At 43.1% G+C, this 21301-nt stretch overlaps 1 protein-coding gene across 2 annotated transcripts in view; it reads right to left on the bottom strand.

Annotated features, from left to right (window-relative positions):
- Positions 1 to 19112, bottom strand: part of THEMIS (thymocyte selection associated) — a 91222-nt gene extending 72110 nt beyond the window's left edge. For both annotated transcript variants that reach the window (XM_068412829.1, XM_068412820.1), the window contains exons 1-2: positions 19022 to 19112; positions 2844 to 3002 (exon numbers count right to left, since the gene is read on the bottom strand). In XM_068412829.1, coding sequence (XP_068268930.1) covers positions 2844 to 3002; positions 19022 to 19112 — 250 coding nt within the window. The remainder of the gene's footprint in view (positions 1 to 2843; positions 3003 to 19021) is intronic.
- Positions 19113 to 21301: the final 2189 nt, after the last annotated feature.

Here is a 21301-nt window from a genome sequence, read left to right as displayed (position 1 = left end):
GCTAGACCTTAAGGAAAAAAAGAGAGCCTATTTGCTTTGGAAGAAGGGTTGGGTAACTTGGGAGGTCTATAGGGATGTTGCCAGGTCATGTAGGGAGAAGATTAGAAGGGCCAAAGCTCAATTAGAGCTTGATTTGGCTGCTACAGTCAAAGATAACAAAAAAAGTTTCTACAAATACATTAACAGCAAAAGGAGGGTCAAGGAGAGCCTTCACCACTTGCTGAATGAGGAGGGTGGTGTAGTGTCAGGGGGTGAGGAAAAGGCAGAGGTGCTCAATGCCGTCTTTGCCTCGGTCTTTAATGTCAAGATCAGTTGTCCTCAGGAGACACAGCCCCCAGAGCCTAAAGTTAGGGACAGGGGGCTGTGTGAACCCCCCGTAATCCAGGAGGAGATGGTTAGTGACGTGCTGTGCCAATTGGACACCCACAAGGCTATGGGCCCAGATGGGATTCACCCCAGAGTAATGAAGGAACTGGCAAATGAACTCGCCAAACCACTCTCTATTATCTAACTGCAGTCCTGGTTAACTGGAGAAGTTCCAGCTGACTGGAAATTAGCAAATGTAACGCCCATCTACAAGAAGGGTCGGAAGGATGATCCAGGGAACTATAGGCCTGTCAGCCTGACCTCGGTGCCAGGCAAGGTGAGTGCCATTACACAGCACATGCAGGACAATCGGGGCATCGGGGCCAGCCAACAGGGATTCATGAAAGGCAGGTCCTGCTTGACCAACCTAATCTTCTTCTATGACAAAGTGACCTGCTTAGTAGATGAGGACAGGGCTGTGGATGTAGTCTATCTAGACTTCAGTAAGGCATTCGACACTGTCTCCCACAGCATCCTCCTAGACAAACTGGTTGCCCGGGGCTTGGATGGGTGGACTCTTAAATGGGTTAAAAACTAGCTGGATGGCTGAGCCCAGAGAGTGATGGTGAATGGGGCAAAGTCCAACTGGTGGCCAGTCACTAGCGGTGTTCCCCAGGGCTCAGTTCTGGGGCTGGTGCTGTTCAGTATCTTTATAGATGATCTAGACGTAGGGATTGAGCGCACCCTGAGTAAATTTGCAGATGACACCAAGCTGGGTGGGAGTGTCGATCTGCTGGAGGGTAGGAAGGCCCTACAGAGGGATCTGAACAGGTTAGATAGATGGGCCGAAACCAACGGCATGAGGTTCAACAAGAACAAGTGCCGGGTCTTACACTTTGGCCACAACAACCCCATGCAGCGCTACAGGCTGGGGGAAGAGTGGTTAGAAAGCGGCCCGGCAGAAAGAGACCTGGGGGTGCTGATCGACAGCCGGCTAAACATGAGCCAGCAGTGTGCCCAGGTGGCCAAGAAGGCCAATGGCATCCTGGCCTCTATTAGGAATAGTGTAGCCAGCCGGTCTAGGGAAGTGATCGTCCCTCTGTACTTGGCACTGGTGAGGCTGCACCTTGAATACTGTGTCCAGTTCTGGGCCCCGCACTTCAAGAAAGATGTTGAGGTGTTGGAGCGAGTCCAGAGGAGGGCGACCAAGCTGGTGAAGGGTCTGGAGGGTATGACCTATAAGGAACAGCTGAGGGAGCTGGGGTTGTTTAGCCTGGAGAAGAGGAGGCTCAGAGGTGACCTTATTGCAGTCTACAACTACCTGAAAGGAGGCTGTAGTGGAGTGGGAGTCAGCCTCTTCTTCCAGGCAACTAACAATAGGACAAGAGGACATAGCCTCAGGCTTCGCCAGGGGAGGTTCAGGTTGGACATTAGGAAGAATTTTTTCACATAAAGGGTTGTTAGACATTGGAATGGGCTGCCCAGGGAGGTGGTGGAGTCACCATCTCTGGATGTGTTTAAGAAAAGACTGGACATGGCACTTAGTGCCATGGTCTAATTGACATGGTGGTGTCAGGGCAATGGTTGGACTCGATGATCCCAGAGGTCTCTTCTGACCTGATTGATTCTGTGATTCTGTGAAGTCTTCATCCTTCTGCCCTGCTCTGAGGTCCAATCTTTTTCTATCAGTTTCCTAACCTAGTTTGCCTCCTCCACTTCCCACACATGGATACTCGCAGTCCAGCACTTCTCCCTCTGCACTGCAATCACTTCCCTATTTAACACAGCTGGGCCCTAATGGTAGAGGAATTGAGGTGAGAGCAGAATTGAAAAATTAATAAATATGACATGATGAACTAGGTACTCTGGGTACAGCGCTTGGCCAGCTCTTCCTAATAAGGCCACATGAACAGAGGAAGATATGTTTCAAATAATAAGTCAGTACCACATGCCTAACTTCAACTCCATCCTCCAAAATATAGATACTTTGTGACTTCTCTATAGAACAAATGAAGTGGTTTTTAAGCAGAAAAACACATCCATTTTCCTCTAATCTTGTTTCCAGGCATGGAGCAGACACTTTGGCCACTGGAATTAAAATAAATCATTAAAATAAAAACAAAACGTAACAAAATATTCAAAATATTTACTATCCAAAATAATAAAATAAAAATATAGTAATAATAAATAAATTATAGTCTGAGCACACAGAAAGATTTGAGCTCAAAGTTTGGCAAAGTCATAAGTAACTGAAAAGAAGATTTTTGCAAAAATTCTTGAGTGACCTCAAGAATAGAAAGCATTACTACCAAACATTATAACATTAGTAATTCGTATCCAGGCTTGAAAAAAGAACTGTAAGAGCTGAAATATAAAAATGAGTTGATGGTGTCTTGTGCCATGTGATAAAATTGTGTCCTTGACAGCTGACTTGTAACCTCAAGCAAATATCAATCAAGACATCAAATCAATAAAATGAACAAAGGTGGTTACTCAGGGTTATAATTCCTCAAAAACGTATTCATGAAATACTATACCAGGAAAATTTAATGGTAATTCCACTTTGGCTGAAAACCGGCTGACGTCATTATCCTCACAGATACTCGCTATGAGCTTATTAATTTTGAAGCCAATAACTTTAATGACTTCTCCTGTTGACAGGCAGCATTCATTTCCAAACATTTCATAGATGGAGCCTGAAAAGAAATACAAAAGGAAAGAAAAGCATTATTCAGCTTTTTCTCAGTTTGTCGAATGTCTTTACCTCTTTGAACGAAAGCAAAAACACTTAAAATAAGTTATATGAAATAACTTGTCCTGCAATAACTAACCTAATTTTAATTTTCATCCTTAGAGTCACAGCAAAATCCATCTTGTGACTTCAGTGATCTCTAGATCAGCTCTATGTGTACACTGTTCTTAGATGCATGTAAGGAGAACGAAGTCTGAAGAACTTGCATTTCCAAGTTATTAGACCAAAACAGAATGAGGCAGAGCATAGGATCACCTGGGTCATCAGGAGCTGCCTCCTGAAATCAGCAGGCAGTGGAGCTCGGGCAGGAAAGGTACCTCTGCACGGCACAGGTCATAGCATATCCCATAGGAAACAACAGACTACAGCAGAAGACAAAAAACATAGACCCTAGAAGGTGCCCAGGGAGAGGCCAGGAGACATCAAAGTGCAACCAGCAGTTGAGCTTTCTGTAGTAACAGAAAACCTGAAGGAAATACAAGAAATTGGAAAACTGGCAAATTAACAGTGGTAATCCCTGCCCCATGCTGAAATGAGCCTACTGATTCTGACCTTGCAGGAAAAAAAAGAAATTCCTTTTTTTGTCTGTGATGCTCAGAAGTTTGAGAGCAGGAACAAGGCAATCCAACCAAGCATTTCAGAGCTTTCTCAGCAAAACCTGGAACTGCAGCTTGACCTGCCAAAAACACCCTCCCGTCTCCATTCTAGCTATGGTCAATCTCTGCTGTTTCAGAAGTGGGGGCAGGGGGAGAAGAATAAAGCAAAACCAAAACAAAAGCCAAGTTATGCAGAAGGAAAATTCTTCCTGGTCTGAGATTAGCAGAAGCTTTGAGGCATGGGATTAATTAATTATATATAAAGTCAGTGCAGCAAACACACGGTGATTAAGTCTTCCGTCACTTCCATTTGTAGATAGAATTGTATTGTACACTGAACATCAGGAATGCTAACTTTAAAGCTAGCTTTCATTCTTCTGACGCTGTGCAGTTCCTTCCAAGAACTTACCAAGCTCCTTCCTGAAGCAGTGTGGAAGTACCCTCTGGAATCCCATCTCAGAATTTCATTTCCCTAATGCTGAGGAACCTTATTCTCATTTCCACTCCTGATGTATTGGTGAGTGTATTCATTTGCTCTGCTACTAACATTGTTATGCTACTTGAAATACTTTTTTTCTCATTTCCATTTCTCCCTTCCCCTAAGTGTTTTCAAAGTTAATTTTGCCCTTCTCTGGTCACATTTTTGACAAAAATCTAGAAGAAACAAAACTCTTCTGAGAAGACAGATTTTCCTTCCTATAATCCCTCTAATAGCCCTTTCTTGCAACTTGTTCAGTTTAAAGTATTTTTTTTTTCCTTTTAACCTAGGCAACCAGAATGGTCTCAGGCAATGAGAGATATTTAAAACCTGACCTTTGGCTATACAGTAGCAATCAATAATTGAGATGGTCTGTACTGAAACAGTGCCATTGCCTGCAGAACTCACTTCCCTCAGAAAGCAACATACCCTGCTCCACAGCTCTCCTTGCAATTGGGAGGGGGGGAAAGATTTTTTTTTGGTTTTGGTTTTGTTTTTTGCCAGGTGTCATATGAGAAACACAACTATTAGCCAAGTGATTTTCCTAATTCTCACAGAAGATCAATTCCAGTCACGACCATAGCCTGGGCTGATAAGCATCTCTTACTGAGTCTGGGATATATTCATCAACTCTGCTGCAGCACTTGCAGGTGGCAAGCACTTGGTTGCCACCTTGGCCTCACTGGAAGTCACTGGGAGACCAACCTGAGCAAAAGTTGCTCTGATTTTAGCCTAAACCCAAAGCCTCAGTAGGGCATCTCAGAGCCACAGGTTTGTGTCAGGACAGGAGGATAAACGAGAGTAACACTGAGCAACTTGTTAAGTTTATCATGTTGTAAAGACATGTCCAGGCAAACCTGTCTGTTACCTGTGCAATACTCTCACAATTGAGATGGACACCAGGAAATCCTCAGCTACTCCCCTGAAGAAGACAGGTACTGATGTACATTTTTAACCCTGTGTAGAAGAATCTAGGTTAAAAAAATAAATTAAAAATCATGTAGCAGATGCTTTCAGCAGGCTGGATGTGACAACATTGCCTCGTTTCCCTTGCTGAGAATCCCACAAAGGATCAAGGGGAACTCTGTACTTCAACTCTAAGCTCCCCCAGCAGGCTACTGCCTTTCTGTTGCACACCAGGATGATGATTAGCAGAGAGATATTCTGGATTATAGTACCACACAAGTATCAGCCACAATCAGGTGAAAGAACATGCTGTTTATGTATCCTTTCAACCGATATGGTACTAAGAAGAAGACCAAAAGAGCTGCTGCCCTTTGACTGAAAAAGAACAATCTGGTTTTCTTATTGTAAAGATAGTGCATAGTTTTTTGCTTTCCCTTTAGTCCCTTAGCAATTCAACATTGACTAACTTAGATGTCTCCACTGGATATTGCTGCAGCTCCCATCAGTAGGTTGGCTGCTGCTCTAATAAACACATGAGGAATTATCATAGCTCTCATTGCTTTATCTGAGCTCCATAGGATATTTTATGACAGTCAGAAAAGTGTATGTGCAATACTTATTTCATATTAGAGTGAGAGGGAGAGAAAGATTGAGCAGCCATGAAGAGGGTAATATTCCTTTTGTGCTGAACCACCTCACTCCTCGCATCAGACACAGTAGAGATCACAAGCAAACATGATATTATTAGATACAGAGAATCCCAGAGGACCTAGTGTGATGAGCTCTGCATTATAGAAACATGGAAAGGTGAGCAAAGAATTCCAATATTCCCACCTCTGAACAAATATTTGTGAAAAGCTACTCAAAATGGGAGCTCATGGTTTCTAGAGGCTTTTTTTTTCAGTACAGATTTAGATCCAGCTTCTTCAGATTACCTCACTTGAAAACAGACCCCTAGAAACCATTTAACATATGAACATAACTACACTGACTAATTACGGGCTTTGGACACATTTGCTTTCATCTCTGCTAGACAGCCTTTGCAAGCGTGCCCCTCGATGCAGCCGGGACCCACTGTACACCCATGAGCAGGCAGTGCTGCTCCATACAAGCACAGGCATCGAGCCAGGCAGGTTCGGTGGCCTCACTGTCTGTGGCTGATTTCCAAATAATGTGGTGGCTGGAGGAAGCAAACCAAGCAACGGCCCTGAGGGGAAGAATGGAGTAGTTCAAAGGCTGAACCTCTCAAAAAAATTATGTGATTGAAGAAGATCTAACTACTGCTACAGTCTATATCTGCAGCAGATTGGTGCCACCAAGAAATAAGAGGCGAGTCAGAGGAGGGCCCTGTTTCTGATCATGGCTGGTTCTGAAGAACTTAATACTTTTATCAGGTTTGCTTTGTCTCAGGCACAATAGCTTAACTATAAATTGTACTACGGAGAGTTTGAGAAGTCCTGCCCTCCATCACAAAATAAAGAGTATAAATGGTGCCTGCAAAAAAGTGAAAACGCTGATCAGTTAGTGACGGGTCCAAGGCTGAAGATCCAATCTGGCAATATCCATGAGAAGAGACTAGCTCTGCCAAACACTCAAAAATAGATCACTGGATGGCACAAAAATGAGCCTTTGACAGAGCAATCAAAATTTGCAAAACATGAGAAATGCAGATAACAACCTACACAGGAAACAGTGGCCTGGCACTGTAGAGATGGCAGAGAATCTAAAACGCTACAAGAAAAAGGTAAAATATACAAAAAAAGAAAATCCACACTCAGAGAGAAACTACCTGAGGCAGACAAGCATATGGAGTTCAAGCTGGAGTCTACAAAAAGCATTACATGGAGCTGCAGGCTCTAAAACATCAAGGGCCAAGATAATGCATTCAGAAAAAGGATGGATTATAAATGCCAGACTGCAAGCCACAGGAGAGTGTGCACAGAATAGACACACAGGGCTGTCACAGCACCTTATCTCTCAGGGTCTTTCCTCAGAACAAAACATAACATTGTTGTGGAAAACAAATAGATGATTCATCTAAAAGCATCAGCCCTCGGAAAAGGTTAGATGAAAAATAAAACTTAAAAAAATATAGTAGTTTTAATTAAAAAAATTAAAAAAAAAAAAATCAGGGGAGCTGGTTGTCCTACCATCAAAGAAATAAACTATTACATGCATACATAATCCTCTGGCAAACATAATGCTTTGTAATAATACCAAGGAAAGTGAACCCCTTCTTGAATTAGATAAAGAGGAAGAAAGAAAAGATGTATTTTTGGGGATCGTCAAGGAGGGAAAGGGTATTAAGCAGCTAGGAAAGATGTTTTAAGTCTTCTAGACGAGAGGAAAGCTCTTAGCGGAGTAGAAGTGGAGAGTGCCCAAGTATCATGAGACTCATGACCATAGGATGGTACCTTTCATCCCAGAAGAGAAGTTGGATAAATTGCTCGTATAACCACCATGTAACAATGGAGGTATGCCACCACATTTTTCCATCCAATTAAGGAAGTCAGAGATCAACCTTCAACAGCTTATCAGTAGTAAAACTTATATATATGAGTGGATAGACAGATAGATAGATGTGTATATGCTTATGTAGATAGATACTACCTAAATGACCATTTTCATGGGCAACTTGTAGGACTTTCATTACCTCCTCCTTTATCAGGTTCATTTGAAAGAGACCAAGAGGTTGAAAGATTATGAGGGTGAGAGGTTGGGAGGAGGATGGCTAACAGACTGAGACTGTGATTGCAGGAGCCTCATTTATAACAACACCAGGTTAAAAAAAATCATTAAAAAATGAAACTCTGCCAGCCATACAAGAACAGATTCATTTTTGGGGGTGCAATTGCACATACAGTATTGATTGTAATTACATATTTGTCTGCAACTAGATTGCCTTAGCCCTGATTTTAGCTCTTGCTTGGCGGTTTGTCTGGAATAGTACAATGAAGATTACATTCAGACAAGAAAAATGTTACCTGTGTGATTTGTCATCTAGCCATTTGCAGCAAATATTTGTGCTGATAAAAGGGAGGCAGAGAAACTGCATGGTTTTCAAAAGGGACAATAAAAATTCTTTTTCCTTTAAAAGCCATGATAATTAGTCTTAAAACATTGTGAAAATACCCGCTGAGTGACAATGTGACCCTGAAAGATTTTATTTCAGCCGTGTGATGTGGACCCACACACACAATATATTGAAAATTAAAATTAAAATGGACCTTTTAGTACATCTAGTTGTTGTTGCATAACAGTAACTGTGTTTTTCCCACTCAAGCCACAAAGAGAGTGTAAGACACTGAAAAGGTAAATCAAGTAACCTTAAGGACTGAATCTTTTTGATTTGAGAAAGATGTGTACAATATAATGCAAAAAACATTTTAGCAGAACTCAGAATAAAGCAGCTTATTTACAGTGATCAAACAATGCCCCTGAAGGCTGTAATTAAAGAGCTTGTTGCCTTTGAAACCACCTTTTCTGATTTGTTACTTTGTTCAATAAAAAACACATTTATATCCTTTCATAAGCTCATCTCTAGTTTGACAATCCATATTAGCAACTGCTGTGATCACATCAAAGCAACCATAACAATTGGTTCAATATCTTTTTCCTCCACCTTTCCTAAAATGCTAAGCAGCCACACCACCATCCTCCCTATCATGAGCCCTTTATTTGATTTATTTCTCATTATAGGTACAAGAAGAATCTTTTTGTATTAAAAACAATATAAAATATAAATACACTGAATGCCTGAGATGGAGAATGTCATTCTTCATGTCAGGGCATATGACAGTACCAGTGAGGCAAATATTTTATAATACAAGGTAGAACAGCAAATATCTCAGTAATATGTCCCTTTTTCTTCCCAGCAGTTTAGAGTCCCATTCGGTGACTGCTCTCGGAGTAAACACTTCACTGATGCTGATAGGAGGTATGGCTCAAAATCAGGCCCATGACTAAGCAGCAATAATACATCACTCCTATGTAACTCCCTTTTGCCACACGCCTCTGGGCAGTTTAGCAAGGAGGGCTGGGGAGAGCAATGCAAACAAGACAAAAGGCTTGACTAAGGTGGCACAGAGGATCATTCAGCAGGGCTGGAGCTCAAGCCCAGGCTGGCTGACTCCCAGTCTAACCGTCTGTCTGCTACAGAGTGCTGCTAAGCACTTTCAAATATTCCCCATTCTTTTTTTTCTTTTTTTTTAACAAAGACCAAGCTTTTCTCCTAACAAAATCAAATGTCTTTGCAGGCCAAACACTAGGCATTGACTCCCTAGCCCCATGAGTTTGAATCCTTGAAGGAAAAAATTCTCCCTTTCATCTCCAGTAGCACCCACTGAATTCATTGCAGATGGCAGGCTTGAGTGGTCTTTGAAAGAAGATCCAAAGAACCGGGAACCTGGCTGCATTGCAGGGAGATGAAAGATCTCCCTACATGTCCTGAAAGAGTAGAACTTTGTCCCAACATCCTTTTCCCAGCGCTCCTTTCTCCACTATTATGTTGTCATCAGTTGCCCATATGGGTGCTGTCTTCCCGGATCAGAGGTGACTCTTGCAGGGGCTGGTGAAATGGTTCAGCTTTCACATACAGGCACAACCCCCTGGTGCAGCCATTCAGCCAGAATTACAATAGGCTGCTTTCCCCTAGAACATAGCTCAGCTGAAATCACGGTTTTATTAAGGCTGCTGCAGGCTCCCAAAGTAATATGAAGGGCATAATGTATCTATAATTAGTGTCAATAAAAAAGATATCATTCTTTATGGGCATTATTTGGGGGTTAGCCAATTGTTCAGAGTTTATGCTCTTTGCAAGAAGAGAGATCTATTTTAAAGTTGTGGGGAGGAGAGTTTTGCTTAATAACTTTAATCATATTATACTCTGATTAAGCAGTAGTGAAAAGCAACCAGTTTCTGACAGTGAGAATTTAGGTGTCTTTCTTTTTTTTCAGACAAATGCATTCTGAGCACCGAATAAGCTAATCAGCATGCTGGATTTTGCCCATTAAACTCAAATAAACTAACAGCTTATGGGGAAGATAGATACAAAGAGGCTGAAAATAATACACACAATGGCAGGCAAAGAAGGAAACATGCCCCAGCTTCTCTCTCCAACCCCAGGCTGTGAGAGTGGCTGCAAATGGTATAAAGCACCTATATGACTTTTATCCACCCTTTCCTTCCTACCCTAGAAGGTGCACCCACTGAGAGTGGGTGAGCCCAGCTCCCTTGTGCCCACATGGTGCTCCAGAGGCCCAGGGCTAGCAGTGGTCGTGAAGGTGGTGTGAATTTGTGTAGAAGATCCTCTATCAAGTGACAAAGCAACTTACTGGGTTTTGTAACAGCTCTTCTCTCTTTAACATGTTCTAAGCAACAAAAATCTGCAGGTTTGGTCAGTCTGGGACACAAATCCTCCAAGGAGTTCAGCTGTTGAATCGCTATGAAGGTAAACTCCCTTCAAAAGGCTCTGTGCAAAGAAGGCATCTTATCTTGATAACACCTAATTAGGCTGCAGAGGGTCTGATTTTTGCCAGCACAAAACCATCAAAAAATAAAAGCTGTGAGATTTTCCTTTTGCCATATAAAGTCAAACTTTAAATGTCAAGTGCTTTAAGCCATTTCAATCATAATGGAATTTTTAAAAAAATTACTTCTGCAGTTTCTGATTTATTCCCTTCCTGATAGGTTTATGGCTTTTTCTTTTTTTTCATTAATACTTTCTCATCTATCCGGAGGGCTCACGCTCTGCATGTGGCAGCAGAGCTTTGTGCGTGCAGCACCCACCATAATGGAAAGTGCAAGTGAAACCACAGCTTCAAATGCAACATCTTCGACTTTTTGTTTGGGTTTACCCAGACGAGCTGGAATTACTGCAGCAAAGAAGAGAATGCCAAAAGCTGCTTTTAAACAGCATTAGTCACTGGTTTAGTTGTTCGTGATTTATTTAGTTTTATTCATTTTCTTTGCAGCATTAATTTGACTTAAGGTATGCTTATTGAAGTGTAAGCTTAACAGAAAATCTGTGCTTTGTTGGACTGGGTTTAAGAAGGCTGCTTAAATTAAGTTGCAGGATCAGGCCAGAGTGTTGAGTACTTCATAGGTAAAGCCCAGAACGGGAAACATGTTTATGCATCTTGCCCTACTGAGATCACAGCACGCTGCCCCTTGTGCCATTACTGTGTGTCCCACAGAGCTAACCAGAAAGAGTCAACCTGGACTAATGCCATGTTCCTTCATGCACAGATCACCAGTTACGGGAAGTAAAAAATACCCCACAAAAGCTCTGTAACTCAGCAACGGAGCATGGTCATGGGCTTGCGTTTCATGAGAAGTTTACCCCAGGATCTTCCCTCCCCTCTGTCATGGTTTAAAGCTGGGCTGGCTATTAAACCAGTGGCAGACGCTCTCTATTAACCCTCCCCTCCTCCAGAAGGGGAAGGAAAAGAAAAAAGGGAGAGAGACTTCCGGGTTGGAAAGCTAAAAAAATTTAATAAACTATAATAATGAAAAAGAGTATTATAATAATAATAATGGAAATAATTAAATATATACAAATATATACAAAACCAAGATTGAGCTCCCCCAATGTGTGTCACGTCACCACTGGCACTGCAGGGCAGGCTCTGGGAAGGCCCAAGCTGGGCCCAGTGATGGACGGGAACTGGATCCAGGAATGCACAGATCAGGATCGGGGGCAGCAGGAAAACAGACAGAGTCCTCTTTGGACACCGGCCACAGCAGAAAGAGAGCGAGACCGTTGTGATCCCCCCGCTTTATACTGAGAATGACGTGTATGGGATGGAATACCTTCGCTGGTCAATTTTGGGTCACCTGCGCTGTCCGCTCCTCCCTGCAGGTGCGACCCCCCCTGCAGCTCTTCACTCGTAAGCAGTGAGGAATTTATCGGTGACCTTGGTTTCTCGAGGAATAAGTACAGCAAGAGCCTTTCTGCATAACATCCCTACCGGTGCCTCAGAGATAACTACAAACTTTGAGCGTTATCAGTCCTGGAAGCAGACACTGTCTGCAAAACATGCAGTTAGTCTCAGAAAGTGCAGTTACTTAGAAGAGACTTAGCTGAAAGTAAAAATCACTGAAAGGAAAATTGGTCTGTTTTAGGCCAAACCAGGACACCCTCTCATTTGCTATAGTTGTCCCCTTATCTCCCTGGAGCCTGAGTTTGTGAAAATTGTCTTGGTATTTTTATAGGATGGCAGGTTCATGTGTAGGGAAACAGGGCTCCTCCTGCTGCAGACCTCCTCCTTGCATACCTGGAGGCCCCAGTGCAACAACAGCCGGGGAGCCCTCTCCACTGCAGGAAACCAGCATGTCGAGGGCAGCTTCAGCAAGCCAAGGCAGGGGGTTGACCCCTGTGTTGAGACAAGCCAGGCGATTTGGGTATTCTGCCCACCTCCTATGCCATTCACAGAGACGCCCAAAGCTGAATGTCACGGAAAGAAAATCCCCACAAGGAGATCCTCGAAACAGCTTCGCCCTCAGTGCCAGCTACCCAGGGTCAGATTTTTCTCAGTGTCTGGATGAGTCATCCCATTGAGGGCAGCAGCATGAATAAAATGAGCAATATTTGACCCATAAAAGTCAGGTTTTGTTCTCATATTGCATTCACTGAAGGGCACTTTCCTTCTTGTTCAGAATAAAACATGGTTTTGAAGCAGCCTGAACAAGTGCAGGAGAGTTTCAGTAGTACATATTAATAGAGAAAATTTACCAACATGCTCTGACTACTGACCACAAAAAAGAATCCAAACTATCTGTTACTCTGTCTGTACCTAGGGCTTTTGCTCCTCACTGCTCAATCAAGAGGAAGGGAAACAACATGTTCAAGGGAAAAAACCTTTCATTTTTACAGACAGGTTTGGCTTCTATCTCTGTAAAAAAAAAATCAGACAAATTAGTAAGTGCAAACACTGTACCACAAATTTCACCAATTTCAAGTGCAATTCTCCCTTTGGCATGCACTCAACTGAGAGTCCATGCAGTAAATGCACAGGTCATTTTTATTGATCTTCCACCTCTAAGAAATACAACCCTAATTATATTCATCAAAGCTGTTCAAAGCTGTCCATGCTTTAGCCTCTGTTTAAGTTGTCTTGTTGCTTTTTATAAGAAAAAGTGCCTTTATTAATCCTGAAGAGGCACCTTGCTTGTTTTATTCATACGTATTACAGACAGCACATCCTAGCTGTCATCAACTCACCGTCTTTCCACACTGATTAGGGAGCAGGATTTGTTCCCTCTAGTTTGGCTTAAGAACAGTAAAAAATCATTCCATCCTACATGATCATTTTGTAACTATTAGTGTTAAGAGCGATTTCTTGTCTAAATTAGGACCTGGGGCAGCTGAGACTTGCTATACAAGGATTCCTCTTCTATTCAGTTTGCCTACCTACAGTTACGGAGTCAACAGGACTTTTTGTAAGTGGTTCCAGTGCTCTGCTGATGGCCAGCAGAACCCATCGCTCCCCTGAAAGGCTCCCAGAAGTGCATGCTGAAAAGATGCTCTTTCCCAGTAATAGCAGAAAGGGTGAAACTGAAACTGCAGAGAGGGCGAGCAGGCGTGGATACATGGCCAGCAAAGGAGAGCCAAGAGGAACCGTGAGCCTCAGCATGTTCATGTTCTTTATGGTTCACCAAAGAGAGTTTTGAAATGGAACTATTCACGTTCACCAAAGAAGGAGCAAATCCCAAAGGATTTTGTTTGGCATCACCCCTCATGCAGCTGTCAGAGAGCATCAGGCAGCTGCCCAGAGAGGGGATCCCCACCTGACAATACTGAGCATCTTTAACCCCCTTAGGTCTGGAAGGGCATTAACCAGGGATGTATATGTGACCCCACTGTTGCCTCTTTCCATCATTTTCTTCTTGTGCAGAGATACCTGGCACTTGCCCCAGGAGAGGGAGCAGGGAGCTGAGCACCACATTTACAGCATGCTGCTTCACTGCAGAGGTGGGGGCTGCTGGCCTAGAGTTCCCTTCTCCTCAGAGAAGGAGTGCAGAGCATAAACTTTCCCGATGTTTTTCACAGGTCCATCATAAAGAAGAGATGTCCTTGCACTGCGACTTACACAACACATGTGCTGCTTTCAAACAGGTGAACTGCAGAGAATAGCTACCAACTCTCCCTGTACTCTGCTAAGTCCCAATCCTTGGGGTCCTAATCCCATCATTGATGTGTGCATTTAGCTTTAGGGGAATAAAAAAAAAGGCAATGTGGGATTTCTATTTACGCAGAGCACAAGTATGAAGGGTGTGGATAGGGAACATTGCTAGTGGAAGAAACACCAACAGAACAGGTACCTTGAGCAGTTCTACATCTTTCACAATTAAAGTTTGACACTTTCTACTGTCCTGCCACTGGTTAAATTAAGCCTGCAGAATATTAAATTCAATTACCCGTAAAATAATTATATTAGTATTAAAACAGACATAATTTTTGCAACATAAAGATGAAAGCCCATACTTGCATGCTATCTGTAAAAATCAGCGATCATAAAATACTTAGCTCACTAAGCATCAATATTTACTAAAATGTTCAAAGAAAGATATTTAATCAATCAAATCAGTTTCCAATGGAGTTTCAGCAGTTTAATTTTTTAATAACATATTTTAATGAGCTATTAAATTGTCATGTACTTCAGTCTGCACTGTCATTCCTTTCTAATCAGTGCTGATTACCAAGATACTTGTATCATCTGGCAAACTTGCTCTCATTTTATAATCAGCCTTCCTATTCCCTTCAGAGATTCAACAGTCCAGTTTCTGTAGCAATTATATTATGACTGCAGAGTCCAAAACAACTGCCCCGAGAGGCATCCCTGGGGTTTGCAGAACCACCCTCTCCTTTCACCTGTGTTCCTGTTTTCAAACCATGGATGACTGACAATAATTTCTCTACTTCTGTATGGTCCTTTGGGTGTGATGAATGAAAAACACTTTAGAAGAACTCGGGGCTATTACTAAAATCCCATGTTCCAGACTTGCATAGTGTTAGACAGTCATAGGTGGTGACTGCAGGTTGGGGTTCTGACTGTGCAGCCAGACACTGCTGGAGGGAAAGGGGAGTAGGAACATGGGAGTATGAACAAGCTCCTCAAACGTTGGCTATCCTGCCTGGGGCAAACTGAGCAAGGCTTCAACTGAACCCAAAGTCCAGGTGTAGCATGAAAAACACTGATATCCCAGGGAAACTCTTCCCTCTGCTTCAAGCCAAGAGCAGAAAGGTGGACAGGAATGGAACTTCCTCAGAAAGGTCTCTAGGTCATAGTATTCACTAAGAGCAGCAAAAGTTCAATTGCCCAAAGTTTCTCTAGCTGAAAGTATTCTGAATGGAAACAGGGTCTATAAAGTCCTGTCCATTTGCAGTTTGGGAAGCTACAGTTTGATACATCACAATTCCATTAATAGCAGCAGGAACATAATTTTTTATAGGCCAGTAGAGAGACTAATGGTGGAATGGGTGCACACAGCATATGTTTTCAACTTACTCTCCACCAGGAAATGCAGCAGGCAGGTTTGGGTCTGAAAACAGAGACCTAGGTTGCATTTGGTTTAACATGGGTATGGAGGCAGAATGGGATCTTTTAGAGCTTTTACTTTGCCCAAGGCAAGCAAATTCCCACTCTTGCCCTGGAACTTGACTTCGCAGCTTCTAATAAAAATACCTCATGACATGCAAAAAGATATATCCATCCTTACAAATACTTATTTATGCTTTCCTTATGCTTCCAGAGGTACTGAAAACCTGTCAAGAACAGTAAGGCCAATTTGCGAGTCCTGTATTTGTAAAATCATTTAGACCTAAGTGCAGTTGTGTGCAAAATGTTGCTTCCAGATAGAGTAAATGAAGAGTTTCATCCCCACAGCACACATTCCACCACAGAAGGCCAGGAAATGAATTACACTCCATTGTCTTCTTACCACATAGATTGCTATAGCCACCTTTGCTTGGCTGCTACAGCTTTGATGTGACAGCTCTAACGAATTTAGCAGACTATTATTTACTCCATTAGCCATTCTATGCACCTGGTTAAGCTGGAATTAAGAAACCTCGCACTTTTTCCTGGGGTTGTGGAGAGGGGAATATATATGGCATGTACATATGTACAAATTCTTGCTATTTTTAAATTCTTACACCCCCATCATCCCTTGTGATTGACCAGTTTCAAACAATCCCATGTAATGCTTTAAAAATAAATCATTTCCCTTACAATCTTCATGTTGTGCTGAGAACGGTTAAGGATTCCTATGAAATCCAACTCCATAAAACCACTAATCCAAGTAGGACTCAGCTGACCAGGCTGACTTTTGTAGCCGGTTGGCAACTACTACAATCAGTGCACGGATGCTCTGATTTGGTCCCTGCAACCATAGCAATAAACCCATGTTCCCTGTCAATAGACCTGCCATTACCTATGATGTGATTGCTGGTGTACTGCATGTGGTAAAAGAAATCAAAAGGGTTGTTGGGGGGGGGCAAGGGGATCTGCCTGAGGAAGGACTGAAAAAATGGTTGTCCTAATGGAAATTCAAAGTGCACAAAGTGGTCCACTCTCCTGTTTAGCAATATAACATGAGTTACTTCAGACTCCCTCTGAAGCACTACTGTCGCTTCAGAAAATGCAACATAAATCGTAATGCAATCACAGATCAGTATGTTCACCCCTGCTGCCAGGTATGGAGGGGAGGAAAATGTTCAGGAGAGATCCAACATGGACAGAGAGCTCAGGGAGGGAGGGAGAGGAAGGGAAAATCTGGTCTGAGAAGATCTTTTGTAGCCTTAGATCCTGCAAACCTATCAAGCAGAGCGTCTCAAGCATCACAAGCTTCCTCTGAAACAAGGAAGAAGAGAGAGGAACCAACACAAGCCTGCTAGTGGACATCAGTGTTTCTAGGTATTTGCAAGTATTCTGGGGATGTGCCGACTGTGAGGGGAAGGAGCCCAATAGGACGTCTCTATCAGCCTTGCTTGTTGTATAAGCAAGAAACACCTGCCTGCATGTTTGTGCTGCATCTAGCCTGCTGGTGGAAACACGCACGAGTACAGCTGAGAGGAAGCCAGCAGGAGCAGAGGACAGGAAGAGGTGGTGCTGCTGAAGACTGAAGAAGCATCAGAGCAGCACAAGGGCTCTTGCTTTTAGTGCAAACCTGTCTCTAGAACACATACCAGCCTCTCCCAAGGCTGTGCAGGGTCTTTTATTATAGACAGCCATCAGCTAATAGCCTTTCTCACACGGCAGGACATTGATGCAGAATGGTCTGTGGGCTAGGTCGCCATTTCTTTTTCTCCTTGTGTGGAAGGGTTTACACAGTAAATGGAAGCACAAGTTGAAATACTCTGGCTCCAAAGATGCACTGGTATGAGTTTTGCCATCCACTAGCAGCAGGATGCAGACTGTAGGAACTCAGAAACCTGCTGACAGCTGGGCTGCCATAATTTTATCATAGTATTTTGTATATACATAGATATCTCACAGTATTTTGTGTACACATATACGTACATATATATACATGTGCGTGTACATACATGTACATATACATACAATTTGTATTTATATTACCTCTGCTCCCTAGGTGTGTGGAAGACAAATATGGTGTCTACCAACTTAAGGAGGTGATCTTCCCATTTTTAGTATGAATTCCACTCTTTGTCACTTAGGTAGTAGCCTCCTTATCAAGAACTTGATTCAGTTAAAGTTCTTGGGCTAGTTTAAAATGTAAAACTTGAACAGGCCACATGTCAAAGGTCAGAAAAAGCATATTTTCGAAAGTTTCTGGTAATTTTGGCCAAGTTTTTTTTCCCAAAATCGCTTTTTATGTATCAGTACTATACGTGTGTCCTAGGTAGTTTTCAGAGCAGCCAGGATGGGCAATCGGTAGAACATGGACAGTACGCTACCATCACAGGTTAAGTATTCCCTTTCCCATTTTCTTTCCACCCCAAGTGGTTGTTCTCATGGAAAGAAGAATCATCCACTTGGGCCACAGCTGCTGATCGAAGCTCAGACTTTCCACAGCCACAGCTAATGGTGGCCACCTCCTCTCTCCTGCTATGGAGCAGCATGGGGATTTTAGATTAATGTAAAGATAGATATTGTGGATCCTGAAGCAGGTATTTGACTGAAGCTGAAGCAGACTTCAGCTCTTTTCATGAAGCCCTCTCTGTTTTATTTAGTGTGACCCCAAGTTTTCCCTTGCAGTGGCAGGGAAGTAACTTTCTTTTCCTAGACTGATACATGGACTTGACAAGGTGTTTTCACTGTCATTAAACAAAGTCCATGCCTTGACCAAGCGCAGAACTTTCCCCTCCAGTGCAAGCCTCTTTACCATCCTTCCACTGTGTTTTGTGCACAAGCAGAGCCCATCACTAAAAACACCATAAAAAGATCTGCAGCAGGAAAACCCCGCAAAATATTGCCCCTGTGATGCTCCTGTCTGGCTCATACCCATCCCTTTGTATTGTTGCACCACCTGAAGTACTCCCAAATGCACGGCAAAACTTTAGGAAAAATTTATGGTCCCTCATGGTCACTTTCTAGACTCTCTGGTTCTTTATTGCTGAGACAGAGAGCACCTCTCCACGCCAACACCAGAAGAGCAGAGCTAGGTTTAATCAATTAACCTCTGTGCGGTGATTTGCGATGGCTGGATTGATGGCTCTGTGTGAGTGCAAAGCAAATTCATGACTCATTCCAGTAGTCTTTCCAGGATATGATGAGGACTAACTACAGCTCCTTGCTCACTGCCTGTGAGAAGACCAGGTGCACACCATACCAAAGATATCACCAAAGCCATTGATCATTACGCTGGTTCTTCAAAGGGAAAATTGCAGCTGGTGCGAAGCTGCTGGGATACAACTCTGTCAGCATCCTCCCTCTGCCTCCCCCACACCCCAGTCCCAAGGAGGGGGCTGATGTCAATGACAGACTTGCAAAGCCCTGCCAGAAAGCATCCGACGCTCACCTTGGAAATAGATGCCCGACTGGATTTGGAGGACTCTGGGAAGGGCTCTGGGGTCCAGAGAATGAATGAACTTCTCCAGGGTAGATGTCATGGTCCACAGCAAGACAGCATGTGGGTTTGGCACGTAAAGACCAGTGAAGAGCTTTCGAGGCAGCAACAATTGCAGCCTGGTGCATGCTGCGCCCAGGAGAGTTGTGGGGCTCCGCAGCAGAGGGGAGGAGTGGCACTGGGAGGTACTTCTGCTTCTTCCCTTCCGTGGCCACTTCCTCCCATGGCTGCAGCTGGAGTGGGGTGAGGTGGGGGACGCTGAGTTGGCAGCCCCACCACCACACTGGGGTACCCCTGCCCAGTGAGCATCCACACCAGGGTGGGAGAGGTGCAGGGGTGCTGTGGGTACTGGGCTTTGGAGGGGACAAGGGGATCTGCCACAAAACTCCATCTTGTCGGTGATGGTTATTGACCCTGTGAAAAGAAGATACTGAATATCAGCCCTGCCTAAAGTGGGGAAAAAACATAATGTCTGGGTATTTTTGGTTTTGTTTTGGTTTGTTTTTTTCTTGGAGCACAGCAAAATAGTTTGGTGTTTGTTCTCTTCAAAATCACAAACAGCCTTTGAAGAAAAGAGATGAAACCAGTTTGTTCTGATGCTTTTTTCTGTCTTAAATATTGTTTCTGGATTTAAGACACAAATAGAATAGAAATGACTTCATCATATAAATGGATATTAAAACACAATGTTGTTATGCAAAATGGTCAAGATTTTTTAATGTCACCAGTGACTTGCGGGGATTTGAATTTGAGATGCTGCAACTGGGAATGAATTTTAAGAGGCTACTGCCCAGTACCAAGTGAAAATCAGACTGCACTGAGAGCAAACCCCCAGCAGTGGTCCCAGCTCTGCTATTCTGAGTCTGATCAAGCACTGTTATTGCAGCAGCAGTCCTTTGAAGAGCAAGACCACGTAGCAAATAAGCAGCAGACGGTTCACCAGGAATACTGAAGTGACTGTGATTTCACGTTCCCTTACACCATTCTTGTCTCCCTGAGGCATCAGGGAAAGTCGGAAGCAGGATGTTGTGACAAAACGGTGAGCAAGATAACCGTTTATTTTCAAAAAGCTCGGTAGCTGCATTTCATCTATATGTAATAATTTACAAGAGACAATATTACTCACATATTAAAAACCTCAGATATTAAAACCTAAAATGCTTATAGTGGGTGCCCAGGCCTTTGAGGTGCCAGGCTAACTATGGGGTTTGAAGAGTTTGTTAACTTGCTCTTAATAAATATTGCTCCAGAGAGTGTGAAATATAGGTTTTATAACTGAGGAGCCTGCAGGTGCAGAACTCACTATTGCCAGTTGTTAACACTGCAGGTGCTGCAGGCAAGATGAATAACAGGAGTTTGGGTCTAGGAGTGACAGGTAATAGTAATAGCCAAACTAGAGAACATGCACAGCCAACCAATCATCAACTATTTTAACACAAAAGATCCCTCATTCTTCCATCCCAACAACACTCACTTGAAAGTAAGCAAATATAATTGATCTGGGAGAGAGCTTGGGAAATCACATGCATTCAGTGATAATCAAAAGACCCATACTGTAAAGAGCTGGTTCTTACAGGGCACAGAGCACTGAAATATGTGAGTGGTTTCAGCTATTTCAGTGGGACATCTTTATATGTTTAAAAATTATGTGTGCAACTCTAGCAAATCAAAGCCAATTTTCTTGGTGTACTGGCTCCCAGGGCTGTCAGGTATTGTGTCAGTGCCAGGAGCTGGGCTTTACTTGTCCACATGGTTTTGGTCTATGGATAAAGAGCCCCTAAGGCCATTTCTACTGTTCCTGAATTCACTCATATTTGGCTCTTCGCTTTGATAAGACTGCCAGGAACAACACCACAAAAACCATCTAACATGAACTCCAAACGCACATAAAAATGAATAACTGGTTTCAAAATCATTTGAATTCAACAAAGCAAATGTACAAACAGGCACGGATTTTGTACAAGAAAAATCAGAACAAAACCTGTTTTATGTTGCTGAATCCAGCAGCCCAACAGCATGGAGAAGGTAGCTGCAGTTCTGTGCTCCCAGGGCCAACCAGCAGCACCTGTTCCTAACAGGCACAGATGTACACACACATGTATACAGTACTTATGCACATAAATACACCGCCAGCCACACAGCTCAACCTAGCCAAAAACCACAGCACCCACACAAGCACCAACGGCCTCATCCTGCTCCCCTCTCTGGCTGACTCAGATGAAGGTCTATTAG

The sequence above is a fragment of the Nyctibius grandis genome, chromosome 1 (genome assembly GCF_013368605.1).
Source record: "Nyctibius grandis isolate bNycGra1 chromosome 1, bNycGra1.pri, whole genome shotgun sequence".
In the NCBI taxonomy this organism is placed as follows: domain Eukaryota; kingdom Metazoa; phylum Chordata; class Aves; order Nyctibiiformes; family Nyctibiidae; genus Nyctibius; species Nyctibius grandis.
The sequence above is the reverse complement of the archived record's forward strand: the minus strand, read 5'-3'. Positions and strand labels throughout refer to the sequence as shown.